This window comes from Pristiophorus japonicus, chromosome 1 (genome assembly GCF_044704955.1).
Source record: "Pristiophorus japonicus isolate sPriJap1 chromosome 1, sPriJap1.hap1, whole genome shotgun sequence".
Classification (NCBI taxonomy): Eukaryota; Metazoa; Chordata; class Chondrichthyes; family Pristiophoridae; genus Pristiophorus; species Pristiophorus japonicus.
Genome location: NC_091977.1, coordinates 70,962,838 through 70,989,927, shown reverse-complemented (window position 1 = coordinate 70,989,927; position 27,090 = coordinate 70,962,838). Strand labels below are relative to the sequence as shown.

The 27,090-nt window shown below is 43.0% G+C and overlaps 1 protein-coding gene across 3 annotated transcripts in view; it reads left to right on the top strand.

Moving 5' to 3' along the window:
* Positions 1-27,090, top strand: part of mllt3 (MLLT3 super elongation complex subunit) — a 191,137-nt gene that overhangs the window by 63,570 nt on the left and 100,477 nt on the right. For 2 of the 3 annotated variants that reach the window (XM_070880984.1, XM_070880993.1), the window contains exons 3-4: positions 16,515-16,597; positions 19,477-19,620. In XM_070880984.1, coding sequence (XP_070737085.1) covers positions 16,515-16,597; positions 19,477-19,620 — 227 coding nt within the window. Of the gene's footprint in view, positions 1-16,514; positions 16,598-19,476; positions 19,625-25,858; positions 25,978-27,090 lie in introns of all 3 variants that reach the window. The other variant, XM_070881003.1, reaches the window with a different exon arrangement.

Sequence of the window (27,090 nt, the reverse complement as noted above, 5' to 3'; positions counted from 1 at the left end):
GAGGCTGCGAGCATCGGGTCCTGCTCACAACCCACAGGACGCACTGGGGGGGCAGGAGCATGCACGCAGCTCTCACTGAGCATACGCGCAGGTGCTGGCATTGCTTTCTGCACTGGCCTGTTGCTCCGCCCCCTCCTTCAGCCTCCATGACACGCCACAACTCCGGGGACTCTGAAGATCGGCCAGGATGGGACCCCTTTTTTCTGGTGCCCTTTCCAGCGCGCAGAAAGAAAGGCTCCCGACCGCCTCACCTTGTAAGTAGTTTTCACTTTGACTTCCCTTCTCTTTTCTCTCCGCCCCCCCCCCCCCCCCCTCAATCTCTGGCTAGCTGCGCCTAATTTCTAAAGTGTACAAAAGTCGACATTTACTCCGTTCTAAGTTAGTTTGGAGTAACTTTTCGCTGCCTAAATTTGCAAAGCAGGCTTAAGTGGCTGATTATGCCCCCTTTTGGAAAAAAAACTTAACTAAAATGAAACTAAACGAACTCACTTAAACTGGAATAAACTAAATGATGAGAATTGCAATATCTCAGATACTCCAAACTAAACTAGGTGCTCCAAAAAAATAGGAGCAACTCCAGCTGAAACTTGGGCCCAATATTTGTAGAACCAAGTTCTTGTTACAGGTCACTGAAATCACTTTTGTCTTCATTGACTGCAAATTCTGGCCCTTGAATATAACAAAGTAACGGTGAGGCAATTGGTGTTTGCGCTATTTAAGAGCAAATGACATCATATCTTCAGGTGATGGGCAAATGTATGGTTAAATGTGAATATCCACAAATTGCTGTCTGAGTTTTGCTAAGCTGCCGTTAGCTTTGCAAAAATGGCATTTTATTGTCTACCTCATCATTGAATGGTGTGAAGTTGCTGTGTTTACGTGGTAGATATAAAGTAAAGTTGCCACAGAAAGTTAAGTCGTCATTTCAAGAGCAGAGAAGGCCAAGAGGAGATTTGATAGAGGTGTTTAAAATGATGAAAGGATTAGATAGAGTAATTAAAGATGCACTGTTTCCAATGGATGAAGGCTTGTTAACCAGAGGACACAGATTTAAGGTGATTGACAAAAGAACTGGGGCGACATGAGGAAAAAATATTTACATGAGTGGTTAGGATTTGGTATGCAGTGCCTGATGAGGTGGTGGATACCGATACAGTAGTTGCTTTCAAAAGGGAATTGGAAAAATATTTGAAGGAGAAAAAATTGCAGAGATATGGGGAAAGCAGGGAGTGGGACTAAATGGAGTACTCTTTGAAGCAGCCAGCGCAACCTCGATGGGTCCTCCTTCTGTGCTGTACTAGTCTACGATTCTATAAAACTTGTACTGGGGAAATTAAAAAATATCTATTCAGTGCTTCAATCTCTAAATTTGGGTTTAGTTTTTGGAGTGCAGTTGTGTGCATGGCATCCGTGTGCTGATTGTGACATTCTCTCGGGAAATTATGTAACATTTGATTTAACTATCTTGTAGCAGTAGTACACTGTGTCCTTTCCAAATTTTGAAACCAAATTTATCGTTGTCCTACAGATAAACCAAGTCAATTTTGCAAACCATATTAAAACATTGTAAATTAGAGCTCAGGAAATGTTGTCAGTCTTTCGACTGACTCAACAGCACTGGTAAATCTATTGTAATTGAACTTCTAAATGATTGGAGAGACTCTGGATTTTCTTTTTTAAAAAAAAAAAATCAGTATGCTCGTAAGAAAATGATTGTGTTCAATGACTTTGCAACACTCATTCAATTTAATTAAATATACCCCACCGCCTGAAAAATCAGACATTATGCAGTTAGTTGCACATTCATAAATACTGGGACATACTGGTTTTTACATTTGTCAAACCATTTCTATCACTTGACCCATTATGAATTGTCATTTAAGTTCTTTTCTTAAAAATTTTTTTCTACATATTGCAGAGCTGTGTGGGGAAAATCTCAACAACCACAACGGTAGTTGCCAGTGCAGGAAGCAGATATGAAACCTCCTGAATTCAAATTAATTATGGTTTATCTCTTCATGCCCTACAGGGTATATGTTCTTTAACAATTGAAAATATTTAAATGAGCAGCTGTTATCCTTTCCTAACGATGTGCTTGAAACTATTTAATATTAGTCATTATGCTCTATTAACCGCATCAGATACTTGTTCTTTGTTTTAAAAATAAATTGTTAATTGGTGGTTTTCCCTCCCTTCAAATGTTGGGTGGATTGCAGGAAAAGCCAAGTTCAGGCAACCATCTTAAAGCTCTGTGATTCTTGTTTGAAGATAATTTTTGGCCGAAATAAGCGATTGCCCGTTTTAAACATGGGTGTTTTAAGTGGTAGGGACTGTGTTTGTCTTGCTGGTTTGAGGGGGTTGGAGAGGGGAGGGTTGGGAAGGAGAAAGATTTATTTTGCTTTAACATTCCAGTTATGTAAAATTAAAAACATGTCATTATGTAGGTGTGTTTTGGTTTTGATGTGAGGGCCTACACCTGGCGACAAAATTATTACACAATACTGTACAATTATAAAATTAGTTTTAAGAGTTCTGGTTGAAGTGAGTTTAATTTGATCAAGAGAAATTTCGCTATATCCCATAGTTTCTCCCTGGTCTTCAAGAATATTAGCAGTTTTAAAAAAAAGTTTAGTAATCATTTAATCACAGGACTTAGCTGGGATTTTATATTCCCTTTGTATGGAACCCATAATTGAGATCTGTCTTTCACCTTTCTCCCACCCAAAAAGTTATTTTAAAATTGATCATCGGGGACGAGGAAGTAGAATAGGAAAATTTGAATTGGAATTTGCAGATGATGCTGTAATAGGGCAATTTGGGGAGGCAAATTGAATTACAAGATAAGCTGAACAAAATAGTTGTGGGTGGATATGGCAGATTTTCAATGAGCTGACGGTTCTCAAGCTCTGCATGAAGGAATTTCAAAAAAAATGGCAATATGATAATGTTTGGAGATCTAGCCATTCAATATGTCCAACCAGTGCAGGGCAAAGCAAATGGAATACAGCCCAAGTCATAAAGCTATGCTGAAACTGTATAGTGCGTTGATACTTCTGGTCACAACCATTCAAGGCCCAGAGGCAGTTCAGAGAGTGATTCTCTGAAATGCCTCTCAGCATCCAGAGAAATGATTTATGAGGAAAGATTGGAAAAACTGAGCTTTTCAAGGTCGAGGTAGCTGAGAAGTGACTAAGAGGCAAACAAAATGGGAAATCATGTAGAAACGGTAGTTCTGGAGCATGGTGATACCAGTTCAAAATCATAAATGACAAATTTGGGATTGATACTCAAAGTTCTTTGAGTAATCTTCACAGAGAATGGGCATTTAGAAGTAGTGGAAGTTAAAAACACTGGGATCATTTAAGAAATGCACAATGAAGATTGTGGGTGTGCTAAGATAGGTCACATGTGCTTCCTCATCCATATACTTGTGAACAATTTGACTGGTCTCCCAACACAGACTTCAGGGGGTGGTGCAAGACAAGAGGGGGAATCTGCTCCATAAAGACATTGAAAAGAAAGAAAGACTTGAATTTATATAGCGCCTTTCATAACCACCAGATGTCTCTCAGAAATTTATTGAGTTTTTAAGAGGCTGTGGATCAACTCTGACTCTGAGTAAGTAGTACAGGTATTTACAGTTGTGATTGTTTTGCAAGTTTTAATCAATGATGAAACGTGATCCTTTCTCGGCTGAGTGTAGAGAACTTGACTTTTTAAGAGAAAGAGTTTTCAATTTTTTTCCCCCTAAGAATCCGAAGTTTCTTGTCATCAACGTCTTTGTCGGACTGGAACAGTTGGAACACTGGCTGGAGAAATGCAATTACTCCACCGGCAAGACAGACCCACCAGAGATGGTGGCATAGAGTTGGGAGGCCGTGTCCCTTGGAGTCCTGAACATTGACTCCAGACCCCATGAAGTCTCATGGCTTAAAGTCAAGCTTGGGCAAGGAAACCTCCTGCTGATTACCTCCTCCTGCCCTCCCTCAGTTGATAAATCAATACGTGTCCATGTTGAACACCACTTGGAAGAAGCACTGAGGGTAGCGAGGGCACAGAATGTACCCTGAGTGGGGAACTTCAATGTCCATCACCAAGAGCAGCTCGGTAGCACCACTACTGACCGAGCTGGCCAAGTCTTGTTGTGTGGCACTACCACCATGCTAAATGGAATAGATTCAGAACAGATCTAGCAACTCAAAACTGGACATCCATGAGGCGGTGTGGGCCATCGGCAGCAACAGAATTGTATTCTACCATAATCTGTAACCTTATGGTCCGGCATATCTCACTCTACCATTAACATCAAGCCAGCGGACCAAGCCTGGTTGAATGAGGATGCCAGGACCAGCAGCATGCGTACCGAAAAATGAGGTGCCAACCTGATGAAGCTGCAACACAGGACTTGCATGCTCAACAGCATGCTATAGATAGAGCTAAGCGATTCCACAACCAACGGATCAGGTCATAGCTCTTCAGTCCTGCCCCATCCAGTCATGAATAATGGTGGACCATTAAACAACTAATGGGAGGAGGCGGCTCCGTGGATCCCCATCCTCAATGATGACGGAGCCCACCATGTGAGTGCAAAAGACTAGACTGAAGCATTTGCAACCATCTTCAGCCAGAAGTGCTGAGTGGATGATCCATCTCAGCCTCCTCCTGAGGTCACCCCATCACAGAAGCCAGTCTTCAATCACTTCGTGATATCAAGAAACTGGATACAGCAAAGGCTATGGGCCTGACAAAATCCCGGCTGTCGTGATGAAGACTTGTGTTCCAGAACTGGCCACACTTCTAGCCAAGCTGTTCCACTCCAACTACAATAGCATCTACTCAACAATGATATGTCCTGTCCACACACAGCAGGACAAATCCAATCCGGCCAATTACCGCCCATCAGTCTACTCTCAATCACCAGCAAAGTGATGGAAGATGTCGTCAACAGTGCTTTCAAGTAGCACTTACTCACCAATAACCTGCTCACTGATGCTCACTTTGGGTTCAGTTAGGACCACTCGGCTACAATCCTCATTACAGCCTTGGTCCAAATATGGTCCAGAGGCGAGGTGAAATTGATTGCCCCAAACATTAAGGCAGCATTTGACAGTGTGGCATCAAGAAGACCTCCAATAAATTCAAATCAATGTGATGGAGGGAGGGGACAAATTCTCCATTGGCTGGATTCATACCGAGCACCAAGGAAGATGGTTGGTTGTTGGTCAATCATCACAGACACAGGACACCACTGCAGGAGTTCCTCCAGGTCGTGTCCTGGGCCACCAGTCTTCAGCTGCTTGAGGTCAGAAGCGGGGACATTCACTGCTGATTGCAGTGTTCATTTTCATTCACAACACCTCAGATAATGAAGCAGTCCATGCCTGCGTGCAGCAAGACCTGGCGACATTCAGGCTTGGGCTGTTAGGTGGCAAATAACTTTCGAACCAGGCAATGACCATCTTTACGAAGAGAGAGTCTAATCACTGCCGCTTGACATTCAACGACACTACCATCGTCTAATCCCCTACCATCAATTTTATATTTGATTTTATATTTGCATTGGGTTTTTAAGTAAAATTCATTGGTGTAAACCAGAAACATTACTGGTCCCGATATCGATCCCTGGTATTTTATTCCACTTGGCTTTGGAGTCAGTTTGGTCTATATTTAATTTCTGTCAATTTGCAGCATTAAAATTTAATACAGCATATTGAGCTCAATTTTCCCCAAAGTATTTTTTGGGCGTACTACGTTAACGACTGAATTTTGGGGGTGGGGGGGGCCTTAAGTACACCAAAAAAAAATTCTAAGTTTCCCCATTGGATTTCTTCAATTTGGCATGGCGTAACCCGACCTTTAGTTTTGGGGGTGGAGCCTTGATCTGCGCCAAATAGATTGGGCTGCCATGCTAATCAAGGACGGAATGCGAGCTGAGGCTGCAAAGTGAAGCATATAGCCAGCTCCCAACACATTAAAAGAATTGAAAAACACACAGCAGTAACTTACCTCCAACCCCACCCGAAGGGCTTGCCGGTCCGGTCCCATTCTCCCTCCCTCTCACTCGCGCCCCCCCCCCCCCCCTCGCTCGCTCGCTCTCCCTCCCTCTGTCTCTGTCACTTGCTCGTGCTCTCCCCCTGTTTGCCTGTTGCTCGCTCGCTCGCTCGCTCGCTGTCTCCCCCTGTCTCCCCCTGTCTGTCTGTCCTTTTTTTTTCTCTCTCTCTCTCTCTCTCTCTCTCAATCGGGCGGGGTTGGAGGTAAGTTGCTGCTACGTATTTTTCAATTCATTTAGTGTGTCCGGGCATCTACTGCACCGATTTCCTTAACTCTCCGGAAGGTTTTTCTGGAGAGGCCACATACGCTGGCCTAAGCAGAACTGGAGTAACTCTCAGCTGGCCAAACTTCCCTAAATGGCCAGAATTGGTGTAGGTGGCTGGTTACACCCCCTTTGGCTGAAAAAAACTGAGCCTAAAAAAATCATAACTAATTCAGTTACACTGGTGCAAACTAATTGGGGAAACTGTGGTTTTTCAACTTGGTCAAAAAGAGCAGCCTGCTCCAAAAAAAAAGGCGCAAATCACTGGGGAAAATTGAGCCCATTAAACCCAGTCTATAAATCTATTTGAAGTCCTGTATAGAAGGCTAGAATGCAGTTCCATACATGCAATTCTGCAGCACTGACAAACTAATGTAGAAAGTATTGATGGGGTAGGATTAATTCAGTCCATTGTGGGGCAAGAAGGAGAGGAGGTTAATCGAGAGAGTTAAAAAGGCAATCAAAGTAGCAGAGATAAGTGCCATATAAATATGTACTTCAAAGAAGGGGTGATGCTACGCATTACTTGAGTCAGGCAACTTGAGAACCATAGAGTAGTAATAATGGGAGACTTTAACTGTCCTAATATTGACTGGGATCGTAGTATAAAGGGAAGGGAAGGGGAAGAATTTCTGAAGTGTGTTCAGGAGAACTTTCTTGATCAGTGTTTCTGGTCTGACGAGGGAGGAGGTATTGCTAGATTAGGTTCTGGGGAATGAGGTAGGTCAAGTGGAGCAAGTGTCAGTCAGGGAACATTTAGGGAACAGTGATCATAGTACCAAGCTTTAGATTAGCTATGGAAGAGGACGGGGAGAAATCTAGAGTAAAAATGTTTAACTGGGAGAAGGCTAATTTCAGTGTGATAACGGATTTTTAAATATTAAGACAATCCAGGGATATGGGGACAGTGTAGGAAAGTGTGGTTGAGATCGACGATCAGCCATGATCTTATTGAATGGAGGAGCAGGCTCGAGGGGCTGAATGGCCTACTCCTGCTCCTAATTCTTATGTTATATTCTTCCAGATCTGCCCCGGGTAAACTGTAATCCAAGAATGCTGGGCAAAATTGTAGTGGAACAATGGACTGTCTTTAAAGAGGAAATGGTTCGGGTACAGTCGAGATACATTCCCAGGAGGGAGGCGGGGGGAAGGTAGGCCAACTGAAGTTTGAGCTCCCTGGATGACAAAACCAATAGAGAATATGATGAAGCAGATAAAGAATGTGTATGATAGATGTCAGGTTCCATATATATATATATATATATATATATATATGTATTGATAGATTATTTATATATATATATTATTATTTATATATATATCAGAAATTAGGAGGGCAAAGAGAGGGTATGAGAATAGAATGGCAACATAAAATGTTATCCAAAGGTGTTCTATATGCATATAAATAGTAAACGGATAGTAAGAGGAGGTTGGGGCCGATTAGGGACCAAAAAGGAGACCTATGCATGGAGCACAGGGTATGGCTGAGGTACTAAATGAGTACTTTGCATCTGTCTTCACCAAGGAAGAGGAGGCTGTCTTTGACATAGTGAAGGAGAAGGTAATGGAAACACTTGACAGGATAAAAATCATACCTTTAATTATGCAGTACTGACAAGAAACTGATTGTGGAAAGGGGCAAGAAGGATGCATTTTGGTAGGAAAAAAATGGGGAATGAGACTCGCTGGATTGCTCCAGAGTGCTGGCATGGACTCAATGGGCCGAATTGCCTCTTTCTGTGCTGCAATGACTCTGAGAAGATGTATTGGAAAGGCCGGCTGTACTTAAGGTAGATAAATCACCAGGAGCAGATGGGATGCATCCGAGGATGCTGGGGGAATAATATTCCAATCCTCCATTGATACGGGGGTGGTGCCAGAGGACTGGAGAATTGCAAATGTTACACCATTGTTCAAAAAAGGTGCAAAGATAAACCCAGCAACTACAGGCCAGTCAGTTTAACCTTAGTAGTGGGGAAGCTTTTAGGAACCATAATCAGGGACAAAATTAAGTCACTTGGATAGGTGTGGATTAATTAAGGAAAGCCAGCATGGATTTGTTAAAGGCAAATCGTGTTTAACCAACTTGATCGAGTATTTTGATGAGGTAACAGAGAGGGTTGATGAGGGTAATGCAGTTGACGTAGTGTACATGGATTTCCAAAAGGCATTCATCAAAATGCCACATAATGAGCTTGCCAGCAAAATTGAAGCCCATGGAATAAAAGGGACAGTGGCAGCATGGATACGAAATTTGCTAAGTGACAGGAAACAGAAGAGGGGTGAACGGTTGTTTTTCGGACTGGAGGAAGATATACAGTGGTGGTTCCCAGGGGTCTGAACGAGGACCACTGCTTTCCTTGATGTATAATACTGACATGGACATGGTTGTACAGGGCACAATTTCAAAATTTGCACATGATGTAAGACTTGGAAATATCGTGAACAGTGAGGAGGATAGTGATTGACTTCAGGAAGACATGGGCAGGCACATGGCAGATGAAATTGAATGCAGAAAAGTGTGAAGTGATGCATTTTGGTAGAAAAAAATGAGGAGAGGACATATAAACTAACTGGTACAATCCTAAAAGGGGGTACATGAACAGAAACCTTGGGGTCTTGGTGCATAATCGTTGAAGTTGGCAGGGCAGGTTGAGAAAGCAGTTAAAAAGGCTTATGGGATTCTGGGCTTCATAAATGGAGGTATAGAGTACAAAAGTGTGGAAATTATGAACAACCTGTATAAAACACTGGTTTGGCCCCAACTGGAGTATTGTGTCCATTCTGGACACCACACTTTTTTGGAAGGATGTGAAGGTCTTGGAGAAGGCGTAGAAAAGATGTACGAGAATGATTCCAAGAATGAGGGACTTCAGTTACATTGATAGACTGGAGATGTTGTGGTTGTTCTCCTTGGAGCAGCGAAGATTGAGAGGAGATTTGATAGGTGTTCAAAATCATGCGGGTTTTGGACAGCGAAGATAGAAACTGTTCACATTGGCAGAAAGGTCGAGAACCAGAGGGCACAGATTTAAGGTGATTGGCAAAAGATCCAAAGGCCACTTGAGAAAAAACTTTTTTAAGCAGCGAGTGGTTCAGATCTGGAATGCACTGCCTGATTGTGTGGTGGAGGCAGACTCAATTTTGCCTTTCAAAAGGGAATTGGATAGGTATCTGAAGGGGGAAAAAAATTGCAGGGCTACAGGGAAAAAGCAGGGGAGTGAGACTAGCTGAGAGTCGGTATGGGCTCGTCGAGCTAAATGACCACATTCCGTGCTGTAACCATTCTATGAGCTTGAAGCTGTGTGCAGTTTGATTTCTGGACACCAGCAATAAGTTTTTGTTTCCATTTTACCAAGTAGTATAGCCACACCTTTGCTATGCCGGACTGCTTCCTGGAAAGGCAGAAACTGCTGCAGATGTGCATGTTCTAATGTGTCTGAATAATAATTAATGGGACAGGTTGGTGTGGGTGGCGGCAGCTTTCTATTCCACTACTTGATATAAAGAGAACTTTTATTTACACAATGTCTTTCACAAAACTCAGTATGTCCCAAAGTGTTTTACAGCCAACTGTTGTATTTTAGGTTAAAAAAAGAGAAGCATTTGGACCAATTTTACAAATGTGTGGCCATGGTGTCCCAATATGTACACCAGGTTGGTGAGGTCCCCTGCGAGTAGTGCACATTCCTAAGGTTGACTCTCTATTTTATTTTATTTTATTTTATTTATAATTGCAAATGCTGGAAACCTGGGATAAAAAAGAAACCTTTGCTGTTCATAGTATGATGCAGCATAGAAGGAGGCTATTGTGCCTGTGCTGGCTCTTTGGTGGAGCTATCCAATTAGTCTCACTCCCCTGTTCTTTCTTTTTTATAGCCCGATAAATTGTTTCCCTTCAAATATTTATCCAATTCTCTTGTGAAAGTTTCTGTTCTGATTCCGCCACCCTCTTAAGCAGTACATTCCAGATCACAACAACTCCCTCCGTATAAAGTTTCGCCCCTTCTGCCACGGGAAAAAGGTTAACTCTTTCTCCAAATGTTACTGACCTGCTGTGTATTCCAGCAGTTGATGATTTTTGTTTTATTCATCATAGTTTTCTGCAATTTTGCACTGGAAAAAAAAAAGAGCAAGACAAATGGGCTCAGTGTTCCCCGGTTACTTGCGCTGTTTTTTTTGGCGTATTTATTTTTTTCCAAGTTTCCCCCTGCGATCTGTGCCGGTGTAACTGACTTAGTTACGATTTTTCTAGGCCAGTTTTTTTTTTAACGTCATATCTGCGCCAGTTTTTATAATTTTTCGCAGTTTGGCCAACATTTTTTCCTCCCAGGTCAGTGTATCTGGCCACTCCCGAAAAACCTTTGGGCACTTAAGAAAACCAGCGCACATTGAGAAATTGGTGCTGAAAGACACCATTGTTTTTCAATCGAAGATTTTGGAGGGAGTCAAAAACACTGCAAAATCAATAATAAAGTTCAACTATTTTTTAACCTGTCAACATAGTAAATGTAAATTTGTTGGATTTCAGAAGTTTTCTCCTTTTTTTTTACTCACTTGCACGCCACCGCTGAACGTCTTGAAGCAGGGCTGGAGGGGTCATAGCTTTGGCTGGCCGAATCAACCCTGCGCTCAAATGGGCTCGGGTAGAAAACAAGCTGGGGAGGGGGCGCGGTGTGGGGAAGAGGAGGAGGAGAAGAAAAGCGGTGCCGATCGTAAGCCTTCTGCAATTCGTTAAGGAGTGGGGGGCAGGAGAGGGAAGAGAAGTCACAAGACCTTGGTTGTGGTCCAACCATGCAGACCTGGGGGAGGGGGGGCATTTTGAGCTTATTTCAAAGGTCACATTTAAGCACGGGGACAACACTGACAATCCCATACCTTGTGCGAGCGTTCTGCATCATGGTGCTACGTAGGAGACAATTGATTCAACGTCATCACATGAGGAACATCAGAGCCTGTAGGGTGCTGGGCAGGAGGCCTTACCCTCCTCGGGTATATCGAGGCAGGCATTTGTACCTCCACCTGAGTGATGCAGACTGCATCAGAAGGCTGCGTTTCCGCAAAGAAGTTGTAACAGATCTGTGAGTTGGTCAAAGCAGACCTGCAACCTAGAAGCATCAGGAGGACTGCTTTGTCAGTTGAAGCAAAGGTTACAGCTGCACTGTCATTCTATGCCTCCGGCTCGTTTCGACCTACAACTGGGGATGTGCGCGCGCCATCTCTCAACATGTAACACATGCCTTCATTCGCCAGGTGACAGCTGCACTGTATGCGCAGAGGAATTACTTCATAAAGTTCCCCATGACCGCCCAAGAAATCCATGACAGGCCTGTGGGCTTCTCCAGAATTGCTGGCTTCCCAAAGATACAGAGCTGCATTGATTGCACCCACATTGCCTTGCGAGCACCTTTTGGAGGATTCAGAGATGTGCAGGCACAGGAAAGGCTTCCACTCCATTAATGTACAGCTCATGTGTGTCGACATGCATCATATCATGTCAGTCAATGCAAAATACTCTGGGAGCACCCATGATGTGTTCATCCTATGCAACAGCATTATATCTGCCATGTTTCAATAGCAGCAGCCAGAAGGGCCGAGCTGGTTGCTGGGAGACAAAAGGGTACAGCCTCGCCACCCGGACAGAAGCTGACCGTGAATACAACACATCTCCCATTGTGACACGCAGCATCATAGAGAGGACCATTGGCATCTTAAAACAGCCTGGACCATTCCGGAGGCTACTTGCTGTACTTCCTGAGATTGTCGGGTCAGTTCACTATTGTGTGCTGCATGCTGCATAACTTAGCCATCATGAGGCAGCAGCACCTGGTAGTGGAAGACCCACCTGCGGTGAGAGCGGCTGATAATGTGGAAGATGCAGGTGACGAGCACGGGGAGGACGACTCGGATGAGGAAGCCATGCAAGTGCCTGAGGCCGGAGCACGACGGTGGAGGAGGGCGGGTCATCGTGCCCCTTTAATGATTGCTTGAGCCTTGTGCCAGCAGCTCATCCATGAACGCTTTGCTGATGCCTGAGGGCTTAGCGACAACTATTCCACGTGAACCATGTTTACTGTTTGGAGCTGTTCCATAATGTGTTGTGTTAATGGAGCAAATAATGGAAATGATTCAGTTTTAATGTAAAATATATTTTATTCAAAAGTTTAACAAACAGATCTTTTCGGCCCAAATTTTCCCAACCCCTTTTTCCGGCACACTCTCCCTAGATGCGGCGACTTTGTGCGTTGAAAACGGCGCCAAAAAACTTAACAATTCTGGCCGCTCTGCTGTGTGTCCCGGGTCCTGGCGCAGGGAGACAGAACTACAGCCCTGCGCCGAAAACCGCCCTGGCAGCTGTCTGCATGCGCGGTAGAGCGTTCGCGCATGTGCAGTAGCTCCTCCCATGATTGTGATGATGCCCTGCAGCGTGGGACCCGACCCAACGCGTCCCGCCCCTATCCCAGGCCGAGTGGCCTGCCGCACAGGCCGGCCGCCCCCTTCCCGTGCTGAGGGCTACAAGAAACAAGTTGGTGGGGAAGAAAGAGCTTTGATCGGGTGGGGGCGGGGAGAAAGAATCTTCTAAGATTTTCCACTACTTTAATATCTAGCTATCTTTACTGAAAATTCCCTATCTGCAATATCTTACAGCTCACCCCCTACTGCATAGAATTCTAAAAATATTGCTAATTATCAGTCACACTACGCAATGCTAAACACCAAAATTTAAGTTTATATTTTGACATGCTTTTTTTGTTAAGTCTAACGTTTTAAATTTCTAAACCTAGTCAGGGCAATTCGTTGGATTTTGATTTCTGCAGCACCAATGTGGTGTGATGCTGCACACTAATCCATTAGGCGAGAGCGTTGGTGCTCTTGATCTATTATTTACAAAGAAAACCCTCCTCTTGCTTAAGTGGCCCCTGTACGTCACCCTTCATTACAAGATCATTTTTATTCTTGTAAAAACCCCATACTCAATTTAATCAGGCTGATAGCACCTACACCCTGTCCAGTCTCGCTGCTTGGGATTTAAAAAAAAAAACTAGCATTCCTATCATAACACTCATTTGGAGACGACCTGCGCTGATTTCTTAACTCTCCAAGGGTTTTCTGTGCAACCACATGGCCACATACGCTGGCCTAAGTTAGTTTGGAGCAACTATTAGCCGTCCAAACTGGCTTAAATAGCCAAAGCAGGCGTCGGTGGCTGGTAACGCCCCCTTTTTGGGAAAAAAAAATCCAAACTCACTTACACTGACGCAAATTAAATGTGCAGAATGGGGATTTTTCAGATCCTCCAGAAACATGTTGCTCAAAAAAAAATGGAGCAACTCCTGACCAAATTTGGGCTCTTTGTGCTTAACTAATAAAATTATTCTTGTATCAAACCTTTAAGATCATTTACAAACTTTTAAACTTGTAAATTTACATAACTTACAAAAAACCTTTTAATTTGAGAACAGTAATAACAACAACAAAGAAAGGCAGCACCTACCCATCTCTCCTCCAACTTATTCTAAGACTGCCCGCTGTGTTTGATCTGTAACTCTCCACCATCCCTGCCCACAGGCGGTTTCTGGGCTTGGTACCAAGCTTATTCTTTCGAAGATCTCTGGTACTGCGCACCTGTTGAGGGGGAGGATCGGCGGCAGGCGTCAAGTTGCAGGGCCCGGCTTTGGGCTCTGCAGAGGCTGGTGTGGGGATTGCAGTGGGAGTGACAGTTGATTCTGTCAATGGACGCGGGGTCTGGGCGCGTTCCCTTATTGCAGCAGCTAACTCCAACATGTCGTCCCTCATGCGCCCTGACAGTGTCTCAACAACCTGCAACATTCCCTCCCTCATGATCAGTGATGGTGTTTGCACTACCTCTGACATTCCCCCTCTGATGGTCACTATTCCCTCATTGATGGTCCTGGACATCTTTCCCATTTCTCGTGTCATTGCTGTTACTTCTCCCGACAGTCCCGCTACCTCATCACTCACCCCACTGATGGTGTCCAGGAGTGATCAGGTAAGGTCAATGCTCTCCACACTCAGTGACATCATCTGAACCACATCTGTTAGATCCTGCACCTCAGGAGAGCGCGGTCGAGTGCTCCTCCCCATGGGTATGGCTCGCACCCCAACACTGAGACCCACAGCCTGGGACGGTGGGGCCCTGGGTGTGCCTCGCTGCACCCCACCACTGGGACCCGCAACCTCGGAAGGTATGAAACCATGGAATGTCCCACCAGCACTCAGACCACTGGTCATGGAAGGGGCTGTCACCGCAATGAGCGGCACCTCCTCCAGTCAGTAAAACGGTGGGAGCTTCATCTCGCTCCATCCTTTCCCCTTCCCCCTCACCTTCATGTTCTTGGTCTGGAGAGTTCGCTTGGACGATATTCTCCTCTTCAGGCTCGTCCGAATCTTCTGCATCGTCAGGGTTGGCCTCCAGTTCTGCAAAATATAACAGAACAGATAAATGGTTAGCAGCAGAGGAGGGGGCAGGATGGGTGGCATGAGTCGGCTCACACATCTCAGGCCAGGCAGCAGGCAAATTTTTGAAGGACCACGATGAATTTGCAGGACTGGCCCTCTCCCTCGAGTGTGGGCCCAGCTTGTGCAGTGGTGGTTGCTTTTCTCCAGGCAGGTCCCATCAAAGCAGCGACCCGGTCTTCCAAGGGTGTCGGTGGCTGCAGATTTGCCGGGCCTCCTCCTGTTCGAGTTCTTTCCCTTTTATTATATTCCACCTTCCTCTGCAAAGATGAAAACCTAACTTTTTAAAGAGGGTGTCTTTCTGCTGGGTGGACATATAGATGGTCATATTTATTCAATGGAATTGCAATTGTAAATGAAAATATTACTTCCCCTAACTCCTTGACCAAGGTCCTGCCATGTTTTACACTGGCCTCCAGATCGTGTGGTGGTCACCATTGCACAGTAAGCTTCTGCAACTTGGTTCCAGCATTTCTTCTTTTCTTTGTGTGGAACTTTTATGTGATCTCTGCTGGTGTCCAGCTCCTGCCACCTGTTCTCAATCACAGTAACTAGTGCCTCCACTTCATCCTGTAAGAAATTCTTCGTCCTTGGATTGTGTTGCATCTTGTATTGCTGCAGCTGCGATTTTTCCAATGCTCTCACACAGCACTCAACGTTCTCGCGCACACACAACTGGCTCTTTAAAAACGGTCGATTGCCAACTCGGAGCTGTACTGCGCATACGCGTCCATTGTAACGACGTCAAATGTAACTTTTTTTCCGCACGCGCAGAAGATGCGGTATCGTTTTTCAGTGCTGACCGCATGCTCCATGCGCCCCCCGGGCGACTGGGCACATTGCCCTACGCCAAATTTGAATTATAGATTGGGGAAACTTTGCCATTATTTCCAGCACATTTCTGGCCAAGAGAAACAGGCGGAACTCTGGCAAAATGCTAGAAAATGGGCTTGGGCAAAATTGAGCCCAAAGGGACGACAGTTTAATTCTGAAACACATAACTAGTTTGCTAAGGAATTTTATGCTTGTGTTAGATTTTGTTTCCAATCTGTAAATCTTGTGTCAATTATTCATTTCAGCTTTTCAATGTAAACCGAAACAAATATAACAAGTCAATAAATCAAGTCTATGATACTGCTGCCTTTAGGTACAGTTTGGCAGGAGGTGAACATTTGTTTAAAAAAAAAAAAAATTACTTTTCTTCAAGAGATAACAAAATCATATTTATTGAGAATGAAGGGTTTGGTACATTAAAATTCCACACTTGTATTGTGTATGAATTTACATCTCTCTTTTGATATACTCTAGTTAAGAGAAAATGTTCTAATAAAGGAATATTTTGTTGTAAGTTTCAGTTTCTGGGGCTTGATGCAGCATTTGCAGGATATCCCACATCAAAGTTCAGAGTTCACTCCATCCCAAATGTGTATATGCATTATTGTAGCTCTTCACTGTTGGGCAAATAAAGTTTGATGATGTCCAAAATGTGGGGAAGCAACTTGGGTCAATTTGTTGAATCCAAGAGTCACTCCTATTGTTCTGGAGATGACGGGTTATAGGAAGAGCTATTTGTTTTTTGGTATTGCATCAGTCGAATATTTCACTTAAAATTCCACTTTTTTATAGAGAGAATACATATGTATATTATAGTTTATTACCTATACCTCTGGGTGAGTATTTTCTATTCTGAACTATTTCATAATCTCTTTCTTTTTGAGTGCAGTGTGCAAGGATCCACCGTACAAAGTGGAGGAATCAGGATATGCTGGTTTTATAATGCCGATTGAAGTGTATTTCAAAAACAAGGTAAAGTAGTTAACACGAGACACTTCAATATATATACACTCTTCATTATCCTAATTCTAGAATTAATACAGAATAAAGTTCATAACTGTTTTAAGTTGCACTACAGCAGTGGTTGTGAAGTTGGTTGTATGTTGAAATGGGTCGACAGTTCAAGTTTGCAATGCAACGTTAGCCCAAATAAGATTAGCATAACATTTAAGCTTTTAACTGTTAACAGGATTTAAATCTCTCATCCACCCCCACTGGAATTGGTTGAAGACATTCAGTCTGATGCTTAGCTAAATAGTTTTAAAAGAGGAATGACCCCACTGTGGTCGGGGGAGGGGAGAAGACTTCTAAATAGCTACTTAACACAATGAAACATCTGGCAAAATTACTATTGCACTATGTTTACAAACTGATAAGGCATCCATTAACAGTGCTCCTTTTAGTAATGTAACACTTGTGACACAAATATTCAGCATTTATCACTCATTTTCTATAATCCTACTGTGACTATTTATTTCTATTGTAAATTGCAGCAAAATGCAAGGCAATGTTGGTGGGGGGGGGGGGGGGAAGGGAAATAGAAAATCAGAATGACCAAGTGAGTTTTTGGAAATCTAAATGTTTGCCGAATAATTAATCGCTGAATTTCATTTCACTGTTGATGTAGTTACAATTAATTCACAAGCGTAACCATTCAGTTTCTAATAGTCAGGAGTCTTGTTGCTGTGGTAGTTCAGCTCAGGATTTGATTAGCAGACCAGAACGTCTGCAAGCACGAACAAAAGGATTTGAGACAACAGCAGTGGATTTTTCAATTGTGATACCTGGAGCCAGTCTAAATTATTAATACAACTATCGAAATATAAATGGCTGGTCTAAATATGAAAACTGCTACTTTTTAAAGGAGGGGAAAAAAGCCTGTGAAAGAGGGTGGAGCGGGCCATTTATTTATTTTAAAAATTGCAATGCATTTTCTTTATCGCCCCCTTCTACCCTTCAATGTACTCCTAACATTTCGGGAGATACTCTTCAAAAACAATAGTTCTGCTTGGCAAGACAAAACTTGACATGGTAGACATCCTATGGCTAAAGTTAGCAGACAGTCCCATTTTCTCATTTTTCAATTCCATTCTTCTATAGAAGCTTACTAAAAAGAAAGACTTGCATTTATATAACGCCTTTCACAATCACGGGACGTCCCAAAGTGCTTCACAGCCAATGAAGTACTTTCTGAAGTGGAGTTTCTGTTGTAATGTGAGAAACATGGCAGCCAATTGGCATGCAGCAAATTCCCACAAACAGCAATGTGATAATGACCAGTAAATCTGTAATATTAGCCAGGACACCAGGGATAACTCCCCTGCTTTTCTTTGAAATAGTGGCGTGGAATATTTTGTGCCCACCTGAGAGAGCAGACGGGGGCCTTAGTTTTAACGTCTCATCAGAAAAATGATCATTCAGCCCATGGTGTCTGTGCTGGCTCTTTTGTAAGAGCTATCCAATTTAATCCCACAGCCCATTTTTTTCCCCATAATTCTGCAAATTCATCCAATTCAAGTGCATGTCAAATTGCCTTTTGAAAGTTCCTATGGAATCTGATCCACCACCATCATTTCAGGTAGTGTGTTCCAGATCTTAACAACCCTCTGTGTGAGGGGTGGGAGGAATTTTCTTCATTTCTTTAAGTTCTTTTGCCAATTATTTTAAATCTATGACCTTCGGTTACCGACTAACTTGCCAGAGGAAACGGTTTCTCCCTACTTTCTTTATCAAAACTCCTCACAATTTTGAATACCTCTACTATTAGGTCTCCCCTTTACCTTCTCTGCTGTAAAGAAAACAATCCCAGCTTCTTTAACCTCTCCACATAACTGAAGTGTCTCATCCCTGGTATCATTGTGGTAAACCTCCTCTGTACCCTCTCCAAATGGCCTACTCCTGCTCCTATTTCTTATTTTCTTATGGCATGTTTCCTAAAGTGTGTTGCCCAGAATTGTACACACTACTCCAGCTGAGGCTGAACTAGAGAATTGTATGCCTGCCTTGTTTTTGTATTCAGTGCCCCTGTTTACAAAGGCAAGTATCTTGACCAGCTTATTAAATTGCCCTGCCACTTTCAAAGATTTGTGAATATGCATGACCCCACCCAGGTCAAAATAGTACCTGTTAGATTATACTGTGTCGTCATGTTTCTCCCAAAGTGCATCACTTCACACTTTTCCGCATTAAATTGCATCTGCCACTGTCTGCGCATCTTACCAATCTGTCTATCCTCCCGAAGCTTGCTACTATCTTGCTCCCTATTACTACGTTGGCAAGTTTTTTATCATTCGCAAACTTCCAGGTCATTTATATACAAGAAAAGCAATGGTCTGAATACCGACCCCTGGGGGACCCCACTGCAAACTTCTCTCCAGTCAGAGAACATCCGTCCACCACTGCTCTCTGCCTCCTACTCCATAGCCAGTTATATGGTTGAGTCATTCTCAAATGTATGTATTTTTAAATGCTGTCTTAAAATTTGTCATGTTAAATATCCTGGGCATAAGTGCATGTCCCACTGTTCAGTGATTAAATCTGTGCTCAGTATAGTATATTTCAGTCCCTTTTTCTCTTTGCAATGCCCTGGATCTGCAAGATGTAGTGCTGTACTTTTTCGTATGACAGTGAAGAGCAGCATAAATCTCCTAACTTAAAAATATTGATTTTTGAACAAATTGTTTAATAGTGTTGTTCCATTTTTGTGACCATTTTGGCCAGTTGAGGTGTTTTTTTTGCAAGTCTGGGAAAATCAAGATTTTCTTGAAGCCAAAAATTGTTGCTGCTGAGACTGGATCTTCAAAATTAATCTTGAGGGTTTGCGTATTGAGTTTTGCATCTTTTTTCCTTAGGAAGAGCCCAAGAAGGTACGCTTTGATTATGATTTATTCCTGCACCTTGAAGGGCATCCACCTGTAAATCATCTCCGTTGTGAGAAACTCACTTTCAACAATCCAACTGAGGAATTCCGCCGAAAATTGCTGAAAGCAGGAGGGGTACGTTCTTCTTTTCATTTACAATATTGGGGGCTTGGAAGCTAGTGGTAATGATAATGGAAATGTACATTTGCCTTTCGCTGAAAGTTAATGAATGGATAAGTTACAACCCAATAAAGTGGGCTTGTGTTTGAAAGGAATCATTGAAGATGTGCAGGTGGTTAAGTTGACTATTATGTTAGCCTGGTAATTGCACACAGCTGTATTTGTGGAAAATAGTTAAATCACTTGAAAAGATGAAGCAACATTTGTTTTAAAAAGACCAAGGAGCTGATGCATTTGAAAATTGGTGATGTACTTCCAGTGCTTTGCTTTGAATTCTTAGTGGTTGTTTCAACCTGCCATTGACTGTTAATTGAAATAAACTTTTGGGGGCAGCCAAAACTGAGGAGGACGCTCCATATTTCCTCGATTAACAGTGTCAAAGGCCTTTGTGAGGTCAAAAAAGGCCATGTACAAGTGTTGGTTCTGTTCCCTGCATTTCTCTTGGATTTGGGCGGGCCACGTTGTCCGCATGCCCGACACAAGTCTCCCAAAGCAAGCAAACCCCAGGTGGGCAGAGGAAATGTTTCAAGGACACCCTCAAAGTCTCCTTGATAAAGTGCAACATCCCCACCGACACCTGAGAATCCCTGGCCAAAGACCGCCCTAAGTGAAGGAAGAGCATCCGGGAGGGCACTGAGCACCTCGATTCTCGTCGCCAAGAGCACGCAGAAAACAAGCGCAGGCAGCGGAAGGAACATGTGGCAAACCAGACTCCCCACCCACACTTTCCTTCAACCACTGTCTGCCCCATCTGTGACCAAGACTAATTCCCGTAATGGACTGTACAGTCACCTGAGAACTCACTTTTGGAGTGGAAGCAAATCTTGCTCGATTTCGAGGGACTGCATATGCACACTTGTTTCTTTCCCATTATCCTCAAAATTTCGAAACAAGAGGTTACAGAATACTGGAATAATTGGATGTTTATTACACCACATTGAATTCATCCTTTTTCTTGGTCCTTCCTATGTTTATTTCTAAATGTCATTGTTGGTTGCCCTGTTCACTCAGGTCCCAGATGCCATGTTTCCCTTGCTGTGCCGTTATCAGCGTGTACTTTCAGCAAATTAGTGGACAAAAATTTTTTGAGCTGAAGTGTGCAGTGGCAAGTCTAACTAATGTCAGATGCTATTAGATGCCCTGCCACAGCAAATTCTGCTATAATGCAACTCGGTAGACTTTATTAAAAAAAAAAATTTAATTCATGGGATTTGGGTGTTGCTGGCAAGGCTGGCATTTTATTACCCATCCCTAGTTGACCTTGAGATGCTGGAGAGCTGTCGCCTTTAATTGCTGCAGTCTGTATGGTGCCGGTACTCCCACGTCATCCTATCTGCTGCTGGAACTCATCCATGCATTTGTCACATCCAGCTTCCATGTATTCCACTGCTCTTCTGGCTGGCCTACTGTACTCCACACACATTAACCTTCGGCTAATTCTATCCTGCACCAAATCCTGCTTGCCAGTCACTCTGTCCTCGCTCACCCCTGTCCTCACCGACCTATGTTGACTCCTGGTCCACAGTATCTCAATTTAAAACTCTAGTGTTTAAATCTGTCCGTCGTCTCACGTCGCCCTATGTCTGTTACCTCTTTCAGCACCCCAACTCTCTGTTCCTGACACTAGCCTCTTGTGCTTCCCCTATACCCCGTTCCCTGCCCCCATCATTGTTGGTGCTGCATTTGGCTACCTAGGCCCCATATTCTGGATTACACTCCTTTAAAAGGGGAGGTGAAGGGACCTAATACTATTCTTAAAACTCATGTCATTGAAGCTTTTGATCATCCCTCCTAAAATCTTCTCCCTTTGGCTTGAAGTCCATTCTGTGCCCCACCCCTTTGCTATTCTGTGGATGTAAAATGGGCACAATGAGGGCCAATTTCAGGGCCAGAATTATTCATCTGCCAAATATTTGCCCACTCACTTAACCTATCTATAATCCCTTTGCAGATTCTTTGTGTCCTCACATCTTGCCTTTCCATCTATCTTTGTATCAGCAAATTTGGCTACAGTACAATTGGTCCCTTCATTCAAGTCATTAATATAGATTGTAAATAGTTGAGGTCCCAGCACTGATCCTGTGCCCCACCAGTTACAGTTTGCCAACCTGAAAATGACCCATTTATCCTGACTCTCTGTTTTGTAAGTTAGCTAATCCTCTATCCATGCTAATATATTCCCCGTGAGCTTTTAGCAAATGCCTTCTGGAAATCCAAATACATTACATCTACTGGTCCCCTTTATATCCACCCTGCTTGTTACATCTTCAACATACTCTGGGAAATTTGTCAAACATGATTTCCCTTTCATAAAACCATACTGACTCTGAATTGTATTATGATTTTCTAAATGTCCTGCTCCTACCACTTCAATAATGGGCTCCAGCATTTTACCAATGACATGTTAGGCTAACTGGTCTGTAGTTTCCTGATTTCTCTTTCCCTCCTTTCTTGAATAGGGGTGTTACATTTGTGGTTTTCCAATCTGCTGGGGCCTCTCCAGAATCCAGGGAATTTTGGTAGATTAGAAAATAGGTGCAGGAGTAGGCCATTCGGCCCTTCGAGCCTGCACCGCCATTCAGTGAGTTCATGGCTGAACATGCAACTTCAGTACCCCATTCCTGCTTTCTTGCCATACCCCTTGATCCCCCTAGTAGTAAGGATGACATCTAACTCCTTTTTGAATATATTTAGTGAATTGGCCTCAACAACTTTCTGTGGTAGAGAATTCCACAGGTTCACCACTCTCTGGGTGAAGAAGTTTCTCCTCATCTCGGTCCTAAATGACTTACCCCTTATCCTTAGACTGTGACCTCTGGTTCTGGACTTCCCCAACATTGGGAACATTCTTCCTGCATCTAACCTGTCTAAACCCGTCAGAATTTTAAACGTTTCTATGAGATCCCCTCTCATTCTTCTGAACTCCAGTGAATACAAGCCCAATTGATCCAGTCTTTCTTGATATGTCAGTCCCGCCATCCCGGGAATCAGTCTGGTGAACCTTCGCTGCACTCACTCAATAGCAAGAATGTCCTTCCTCGGGTTAGGAGACCAAAACTGTACACAATACTCCAGGTGTGGCCTCACCAAGGCCCTGTACAACTGTAGTAACACCTCCCTGCCCCTGTACTCAAATCCCCGCGCTATGAAGGCCAACATGCCATTTGCTTTCTTAACCGCCTGCTGTACCTGCATGCCAACCTTCAATGACTGATGTACCATGACACCCAGGTCTCGTTGCACCTCCCCTTTTCCTAATCTGTCACCATTCAGATAATAGTCTGTCTCTCTGTTTTTACCATCAAAGTGGATAACCTCACATTTATCCACATTATACTTTATCTGCCATGCATTTGCCCACTCACCTGACCTATCCAAGTCACTCTGCAGCCTCATAGCATCCTCCTCGCAGCTCACACTGCCACCCAATTATAACCAATGCATCCACTATCTCTGCAGCCACTTCTTTAAGACCCTAGGATGCAGGTCATCAGGTCCAGGGGACTTATCCACCTTTAGTCCCATGAGTTTGCCTAGTACTTTTTCTCTAGTGTTAGTGATTGTTTTTAGTTCCTCCCTATCGCCCCTTGATGATCTATTATTTTTGGGATGTTTTTAGTGTCTTCTACTGTGAAGACCAATACAGTTTTGGAGGAATCCTTCTAGGCATCGAAAAAACCTAGTTGAACAATTGTATTTACCCAACAATCTAAGTCGTCACCTGAAGAAACCGCTGTTATTATTGCTTCCTGGCTAAACACTGACCGAGTTTAAATTCATTTCAGTTGATGCTTTAAATTCTCAATTTTAAGATAACCATTTATTTGAAAGTTCATTCATAGGAAGAATAAGGAGACAACATACTGCTTGGAAAATAAATGTCTAAATGGGGTAGAGGAACAGAGGGATCTGGGGTACAGATACATAAATCACAAAGTAGCGACGCAAGTTAATAAGATCATTTAAAAAAAATACAAACAAAGTACTGGGATTCGTATCAAAAGGGATGGAATTGAAAGCAGAGAAGTTATGCTAAACTTGTATAAAACCTTGATTAGACCACACTTTGTGTACTGCACACAGTTCTGGTCTCCATATTATAAAAAGGATATAGAGGCACTGAAGAAGGTGTAAAAAAGATTTACTCGAATGATACCAGAACGGAGAGGTTATACCCATCAGGAAAGACTGAACAGGCTGAGCCTGAGGGATGACCGGATAGAGGTCTTTAGGATTATGAAAGGGTTCGATAGGGTAGCTGTCGGATGGTTCCACTTGTGGGGGACCAGAATCAGAGGTCATAAATATAAGATAGTAACTAATACATCCAATAGGGAATTCAGAAATGTCTTTACGCAGAGAGTGATTAGAAAGTGGAATTTGCTTCTACAAGTAGTAGTTGCGGCGAAGAGCTTGCATGCATTTAAGAGGAAGCTCGATAAACACAAGAGGGAGAATGGAATAGAAAGATACCTTGATGGGATTAGATGAAGCATTGTGAGGAGGCTTGTATGGAGCATAAACACTGACATGGACCTGTTGGGTTGAATGGTCTGTTTCTGTGCGGGAAATACTATGAAAGATCCAACAAAATATTTTTAGATCTCTTATGAACATTGAAATCCTGACAATAGCATGTTTGTATTTGCTAACTAAATCAGTTACAACCCAGCCCTGAGATGGCGCACTATGCTGTGGCAAGGCATTCCCTTGGGGGCACGTTTCATGGCAGTTTGACTTTCAGTGCATAGAACCACTTGCTTGATTGAATTATGTTACTATGGGGCACGTTAGCATAGTGGTTGTTACTGGACTAGTAATCCAGAGGTCTGGACTAATCATCCAGAGACACGAGTTAAAATCCCACCACGGCAGCTGGGGGAATTTAAATTCAGTTAATTAAATAAATCTGGAACATAAAATGAGTGGTGACCATGAAACTACCAGATTGTCTTAAAAACCTAATTCGCTAATGTCCTTTCAGGGAAGGAAGCCATCCTTAAAGGTCTGGCCGATATGACTCCAGACCTACAATTACTTTTAACTGCCCTCTGAAATGGTGTCTCACCACCACCTTCTCGAGTGTAATTCGGGATGGGCAGTAAATGCCAGCCAGTGACGTTCACATCCCAGGAATGAATTAAAAAAAAAATTATTCTTCGAACGGTTGCAGAAAAGATTTACGAGACTGGTTCCAGGGATGAGGAACTTCAGTTACGTGGATGGGTTAGAGAAGCCGGGGTTGTTCTCCATGGAGCAGAGAAGGTTGAAGAAATGTCATAGAGGTGTTCAAAATCACTTGGGTTTAATCAGAGTAGATCGAGGGAACCTATTCCCATTGGCAGGAGGATCGAGAACCAGAGGACACAGATTTAAGGTGATTGGCAAAAGAACTAAAGGCGACCGGAAGAAAGTTTTTTTGCGCAGCAAGTGGTTCAGATCTGGAATGCACTGCTTGGTGGTGTCTGACTCGATCGTGGCTTTCAGAAGTGGATTGGATAAGTACCTGAAGGAAAAAAAATGTGCTGGGCTATGGGAAAAGGGCAGGGCAAGTGCTTTTGCAGAGTGCCGGCACAGGCTTGATTGGCTGAATGGCCTCTTTCTGTGCTGTATCCGTTCTATGATTTATCCAGAGTTTATTTTTTCGGATCCCGGATCATCATTTTTTTTTCCGGATGTTTTTTTTTTCTGTAAGGCTTTATAAAATTGTGGGAACAATTACATTCTGTATCCTGTGACTGCTCTCTCTTCTCTTTCTTTGAAGAGCTGAACCACAGTTCACGTGACTGTCCATGGCTTTCCAATGGCTAAAGCTTTGCATTGCTATTTAAAATGTAAACTACAAATTAGACATTTTCTAGTTATATTTATATATTTTTAGAACACTTTTTTATTTTCTTCACCAAAAAGACTCCACAGAGATTTTCTGCCGTATTTGGAAATGAGATGATCTGGTGTTCGGTTTTCTGTTCATTATTTTCCTGCCCCCAATATTAAATTCAAATTGCTTCCTTCAGGCTAAAGAATGGTCACTTCAGATCTTGAAATTGCAACAGAAAATGTGCGCTGGTTCCTCCTCAAAACAGAATTCACAAATTCAGTGGCATTCGGCTCTTCTCCTTTATTCTTAAACAGTGGCTAATATCAACTACCCTGAATTTGCTACGGTTTATGTAATTTTTGTGATGAATTATGGTGATGCCAGATGGAACACCAGCCCCTTCTGGATTGAATCTTCATCCCCCTGCCCTTCTTAGTAACCCCTTGACTCTTTCTGATGTGAAGAAAAGCAAGTCCTCACATTGGTCAAAGGTCAGTTTGCAACTGAAGTCTAACTATGTAAAAAGTCTGGTTCGAAACATCAGGATTAATTAATTAGCTACAACTAATAAACTGCTAGATAACAGACTTGAGCTAAAGTTTTATTGCTCTTCATGCACTTATGCACGTGTGATGTCAAAACTGTCTGAAATCATAGCACCTCAGTTAGTATTGAACAGGAAACCTAGCTCTCTGGAGCAGTAGTTTCGGGAGCAGAGTGTTGGACCCTTCCAACCAGAGGGTCGTTGGTTTGAATTCCAGCATCAACTCTACTTTGAGCTCCCATTTTCTCATTTAAATGGGTTTTGATCATTTAGGCCACTAGATGTAGCATTACACAGCAGCACAAGGGTCAAAGTGTAATAAAAAGGCAAGCCTGAAAGCTCGGTGCCTCAATGCGAGGAGTATTTGGAACCCAGGAGAGGTCTCTGAGCTAGTTAGATTGGGTGAGAGCGCAGATGAACAGGACCCCAAGAAAGAATGCAAAAGGCAGGAGGCAACAGAGCAGAGTAGCACTGGGGTAAGTGTAAACCACAAGGTGATAGGAAGGGACAATATATATGAATATAAAGGGGCTGCAGGAGGGGGTCAAAACTAAAAATCATGGTTGAAAAAATAGGATTAAAACACTCTACCTAAACGCACGCAGCATTCGAAATAAAGTAAATGAGTTGACGGCACAAATCATTACAAATGGGTATGATTTGGTAGCCATTACAGAAATGTGGTTGCAAGTTGGCCAAGATTGGAAATTAAACATACAGCAGTATCTGACTTCAGAAGGATAGACAAGAAGGGAAAGGAGGTGGGGTAGCTCTTATAATAAAGGATGATATCAGGGCAGTTGTGAGAGATGATATTGGCTCTAATGAACAAAATGTTGAATCATTGTGGGTGGAGATTAAAGATAGTAAGGGGAAAAAGTCACTGGTGGGCGTAGTTTATAGGCCCCCAAATAATAACTTCACGGTGTGGCGGACAATAATCAAAGGAATAATAGAGGCATGTGAAAAAGGAACGGCAGTAATCATGGGGGATTTGAACCTACATATCGATTGGTCAAATCAAATCGCACGGGGTAGCCTGGAGGAAAAATTCATAGAA